General features: G+C 40.5%; 2 protein-coding genes across 2 annotated transcripts; one reads left to right on the top strand and one right to left on the bottom strand.

The window, feature by feature from the left end:
* The first annotated feature begins 224 nt into the window (after positions 1–224).
* LOC121608383 (calcium homeostasis modulator protein 4-like) lies at positions 225–1,810 on the top strand. Its single transcript, XM_041939643.1, has 2 exons — positions 225–798; positions 913–1,810. Exons 1-2 carry the CDS (start codon positions 238–240, stop codon positions 1,294–1,296), a joined length of 945 nt encoding a protein of 314 aa, XP_041795577.1. The 5' UTR covers positions 225–237; the 3' UTR covers positions 1,297–1,810.
* A 2,120-nt stretch (positions 1,811–3,930) lies between these two features.
* LOC121608420 lies at positions 3,931–5,588 on the bottom strand. The gene is made up of 2 exons (XM_041939685.1): positions 4,989–5,588; positions 3,931–4,874 (listed from the first exon to the last, which is right to left on the bottom strand). The coding sequence occupies exons 1-2, from the start codon at positions 5,547–5,549 to the stop codon at positions 4,491–4,493; spliced, it is 945 nt and encodes a 314-aa protein (XP_041795619.1). The 5' UTR covers positions 5,550–5,588; the 3' UTR covers positions 3,931–4,490.
* Positions 5,589–5,794: the final 206 nt, after the last annotated feature.

Here is a 5,794-nt window from a genome sequence, read left to right as displayed (position 1 = left end):
TTGGCTTTATTTGTAGTGGCATTTAAGGGAACATGGAAAGATATTGTTACTGTTATAATATGGAAAAGAACATATCTTATACAATGCCCCTACAGACTCATTAAAGATGTGCTAAATAGATAGGTCTTTGAGAAAACAACAAATAACTTGATTTCTGCTTACATAATGCGAGTGAATGTTGTAACAGGTGCAACTGTACCGGTGGAGGAATGTCTGCTTCAGGACTAAAAGAGATAAATGCTGCACAGATCTGCCTCTGCTTCAGATGCCTCCTGTTCACACAGCAACATGCCCTGGAGCAGTACCATTACATTTTTTGGGTTCCTCCCCAGTGCAGAAGATGTTGTACAGAGTGCGAACCGTCAGATCATAGTTGTGATGTTGCTTTTGTGTTACCACCTTTGGTTTCAGATTGACTTTGCATGTCCGTGCAACTCAAACAGGAATTTCATTCACTGCTACGGCTACATGGTGCTGCCGTCTCTCATCATAATCAGCCTGATTCTGTGGAATGACAAGCGCATTGGAAGGATCTTCAGATACGCCTGCTACCACTCATCAGTTAGAAAGGGACGGTGCAGCTACAGGGGGAGGTTCTGCTTTCAGTTCTTCATATACCTTCTCCAGGCCACATCGTCTGGATTTCTTTGGTGTGGGTCGGTGCTTGTTGATGGAGACTGGTATGTTTGCTGTGGGACTGACAGCTCTGAAGAACTGATGCTCTTATCCTGCATGAAGGAGGGTGAGATGGGTCCAGCTGAGAGGGCGACCAAAGTTACCCTGAAAAACCGATCCATGGTGAGTAAAGGCTCTCTTACCTGACAACACCTGATCTAGAGGACAAAGTCAACCATAAACCAAGCAGCACACGATGACAAGTGCTTTTACAACTCATTCTGATATGCTTGGCAGGTCATTGGGTTAATCTGCATCCTGCTGACTGCTGCCTGCTCATTAGTTTTGGTGCTGCCATGGAACAGGTGGTGCACGAGGAGAAGTCACTTCAGGGCCGCGTTTGAAGAGGCCATACTGGAGCAGACTGAGGTCATTTTGCGGGATGAGATGGGGAAAGCTGCTGCGCACTATGTGGCAGAATCATTGGTCTCTCTGTCCACCACTGCAACCACTACAACACCTTCCATTACAAAAGAAGATCCTGAGAAGGTGGAAAAAACTGAGGACAAGGAAAAAATACTTTTAAATATAAATGTGAACTGGGAAGAAATAGCTTGTCTTGCTGATGCCCTTATTGAACATATTCCAAACAAAGTAGCTAAAAATAAAGATACAAAATAAAAAACAATGTGTGAATGTATTTACTTTAACAAAAATGTCAATGAAAACTAAATGCAAGTAATTGGAAGAAAACTGAAGGGAAGAAAACATGCAACACACATATGAAAATGACTTTAAGAGATATGCACTGACTCTGGCTGTTTTCATACCAGCTAAATAAACCTGTTTGACTGCTGCTTTTGAAGGTATACATGTAATTTCTCTTTCTTATTGCCTCTTATTCACAGAAAAGTCATTGACAAATGTTGGCTACTGTTTTTGTTTTAAAGATGTTCAGCTGTATCTTTTGGTGTCAGAAGTAAGTCGGTCAATCCAGCATTTGTCTGTGAACATTCACTGAAGCCACTTAAGGAGCAAAATATCTCACCACACCAAAGTCAATGAATTGTTTCAGTGTGAATGTGTTAATTACATCTATGTTGCTTATTGGTTTTCTGTTTCATTTACAATGTGTGCCGTCCTCTTTTATCTTTATATTCGCTTAAATTAATATTAAAGGAATGGTTTGACAGTTTGACCGACGTAATCTTTTGTGTTCTTGCATAGAGTTAAATGAGAAGATTGTCTCTGCTCTCCAATTATTAATATTGAACAGAATTTACAAAGTGAAGTTGAGCAGAAGATGGGGCTGTTTACCAGGTAAAGAGAGTCACGTGAAAACCAGTTTTGAGTTGCATCATGGACGATGTAGAATCGAATGTTTAAATATCTCAACCTTTGCTGTACTAATAATGTCCATTTTGTTTAATTAAGCTGCCTCCCGTAAGGCCCTCAACTTTATGGAATTGCAGTACTGAAGTGATGGAGTTTACCTTAAACAAAGTTCCACATGAACTTGAGATTAGTTTAATGGTGACATAGAGAAGAATTTGGTCACATATACGCAAGAAAGTAGGCGAGCCACGTGGCTTCACCTGGTCATGATCGCATTTGCCACGAGTGACAAGTCATCGAGAAGATAAGAGACACATGATGAGAGAGATTTTATTCAGCCATTCGGGTAAAGTTCAACACAGTACATAGAGGAACTAAATGGGTCTCTCCTGGACCCCAATGCAAACAGAAAGAAAGGAAGAAACAACATTCAATAGGAGTGACGCAGACCTTCAGACGACACATAAGGTGCAACAAGAAGATACAAAAAAAAACAAGTTTGAGATATGCAGTGCAATACACAGGACATTACAAGAGTATGAAAATAGACAAATAATAAAATAAAGATAGAAATAAAAGTGAGTGTAAAAGGTGTATGGTGATGTGTATGGTGTTTGGGTCCTTGAGGATATTTATGTATGCAGGATATCAGTGTAATAAGGTGCAGGTCAATCCAGTAAAGTGAGGTTGGGTATGACTTGACAAGCGCAGGTGCGTGTGTTTGTTTTTATATCTTTGTGGGGTGCCAGCACTGGAAGCTCACTCACGTCGTGGGGTCCGACAGCTTTGTGGGGACCAAAATGCTGGACCCGATAATGTTACTCATTAAATTTTAGGGTGATGACTTGAGCTAAGGTTAGGGTTAGAGTTAGGCAAGTAGTGAGATGATGGCCTCGATCTTGGACGTGTCTTTAAGATGCCTACACAACTTTAAGAGGACTTTCATGCACCAAACCATAGCAGTGACTTGCAGAAATAGGCCTCACTTCCATTTCTGTTCCGCATACTGTTCGAAGTGTTGTTACAAACAAAGAAATCATTTCCACTAATAATGTTCTTACTGAGTTCATTCATTCAAACCCATATAACTCTGCCTACTGAGAATATGTGGATTATTTAGAGTGACTAATTAGCTCATGAGCACAGTGACCATTTCGTAGCATTGATGTGCTGTTTTTTTTTTTTTTGATGTTTTTGTTTGTAAGCAGTCAAGACAGTCAAGCCTTTCAATCAGTTAAGATTTAGATTTTCTCTGCAAAGGACAATATTCCTTTCATGCCATGCCGCTTTTTAGATCAAATCTTGTCCAGCAACCTCCAGAGTGATACAAGGTCAAAGTCAAAGTCAGCTTTATTGTCACTTCTGCAGTATGTACAAGACAAACAGAGAATTGAAATCACGTCACTCTCAACCTTTCATGTCACAGAGGTTGAGAGTAACGTAATTTCAATTCTCTGTTTGACTTTGACTTCGTATCACTCTGGAGGTTGCTGGACAAGATTTGATCTAAAAAGCAGTGTGGCATGAAAGGAATATTGTCTTCTTCAAAAGGTCACCAGTTAACACACAGGATCTAAAGTATATCAGGACAGGATGCATAACATTCATGCACCAAACCGTGTAGGTCAAACAGGACAAAATATAATCCTCCTGCATGTTATCTGTACCTTGATACCAGACATGTGAATGCAGAGTAAAGTGACCTTCAAGTGTGATCTGGTTTCTGTGGCTGGAAAATTATGCTGTTGAGTTTTAACTTGCATTCATTATTACAGTTTTTTTTTTTTTTTTCCACAGTTGATTCTTCAGTTCTCTGTACTGACATGCACCTGAGCACAACAGTTAACATCTAAAATGCACTAACGCAACAAGAACAATTGCCATAAATCTCAGTTTGAGCTGTTGTACCAGAACACTGACATGTCACTTAACAGAAACATGTTGTACACCCACAATGACCGAAAAAAACAAACAGGTCGCTATTGTTTTTAGAATCCTTATTTATTTATTCACCATAAACAAATTCTGTATAAAATCCCATTATAACAATTGCAGGATTTTGATTCTTTACACTGTAAGACATGGCGATGAATGAGAAATGCTGTATTAAGTTTCAACAAGCTTTTTCTGCCACAAAGTGCACAAAGTCAAACTAAAGTGATCGAAACATATACATGATTTTTATATATTATAAAGCCATATTACAGCGTGTATTGGCAGTGTATTTCCCAAAATGTCAAACAACTTCTTTAACATCAGTTTATTCGTTTTTGCAAGTAAATATAGCAATGCAAACCAGCACACATTGTGAATGAAAGTAAATGAAAAGAGAAAAGCACTGTGGTAAAACACAAATTACTTGTGACATGTTACAAAACCAATGTTAACACAGGTATAATTGAGAGTGATATCAAAGAGCAGTTCAAATTGAATATCGATAGACTAATGTTGGCTAGTCCTATATGTCTAGCATATTCATGGGTGTTTTCTTCCAATTACTTGCATTTAGTTTTCATTGACATTTTTGTTAAAGGAAACATTCACACATTGTTGTTATTTTTAGCTACTTTGTCTGGAATACGTTCAATAAGGGCATCAGCAAGACAAGCGATTTCTTCCCAGTTCACATTTATATTTAAAAGTATTTTTTCCTTGTCCTCGGTTTTTTCCACCTTCTCAGGATCTTCTTTTGTAATGGAAGGTGTTGTAGTGGTTGCAGTGGTGGAGAGAGAGACCAATGATTTTGTCACATAATCTGCATCAGCTTTCCCTATCTGGTCCCGCAAAATGACCTCAGTCTGCTCCAGTATGGCCTCTTCAAACGCGGCCCTGAAGTGATTTCTCCTCGTGCACCACCTGTTCCATGGCAGCACCAAAACTAATGAGCAGGCAGCAGTCAGCAGGATGCAGATTAACCCAATGACCTGCCAAGCATATCAGAATGAGTTGTAAAAGCACTTGTCATCGTGTGCTGCTTGGTTTATGGTTGACTTTGTCCTCTAGATCAGGTGTTGTCAGGTAAGAGAGCCTTTACTCACCATGGATCGGTTTTTCAGGGTAACTTTGGTCGCCCTCTCAGCTGGACCCATCTCACCCTCCTTCATGCAGGATAAGAGCATCAGTTCTTCAGAGCTGTCAGTCCCACAGCAAACATACCAGTCTCCATCAACAAGCACCGACCCACACCAAAGAAATCCAGACGATGTGGCCTGGAGAAGGTATATGAAGAACTGAAAGCAGAATCTCCCCCTGTAGCTGCACCGTCCCTTTCTAACTGATGAGTGGTAGCAGGCGTATCTGAAGATTCTTCCAATGCGCTTGTCATTCCACAGAATCAGGCTGATTATGATGAGACACGGCAGCACCATGTAGCCGTAGCAGTGAATGAAATTCCTGTTTGAGTTGCACGGACATGCAAAGTCAATCTGAAACCAAAGGTGGTAACACAAAAGCAACATCAAGATCATGACCTGACGACTTGTGCTCTGTGTAGCATATTCTGCACTGGGGAGGAAAGCTCTGATGGAAAAGGTACTGCTCCAGGGCATGTTGCTGTATTTACAGGAGGCATCTGATGCGGAGGCTGATCTGTGCAGCATTTATCTCTTTGTGTCCTGAAGCAGACATTCCTCCACTGGTACAGTTGCCCCTGTTGCGACATTCACTCACATTTTGCAAGCAGAAATCAAACTGTTTGATGGTATGTCAGAGACGTATCTACTCGCGGCATCTTCAGTGGGGCTGTCAATTCCGTGTGCTGAGAGAGATTGTGTGATATGACCAGAAGCTGCAGAACAGCTTCTAAGTGGATGTTATGGTGAGATTGTTGATAAATGGTAAAAGA

Source organism: Chelmon rostratus, chromosome 6, assembly GCF_017976325.1.
Source record: "Chelmon rostratus isolate fCheRos1 chromosome 6, fCheRos1.pri, whole genome shotgun sequence".
Classification (NCBI taxonomy): Eukaryota; Metazoa; Chordata; class Actinopteri; order Chaetodontiformes; family Chaetodontidae; genus Chelmon; species Chelmon rostratus.
This window is presented reverse-complemented; position numbering and strand designations above follow the sequence as displayed.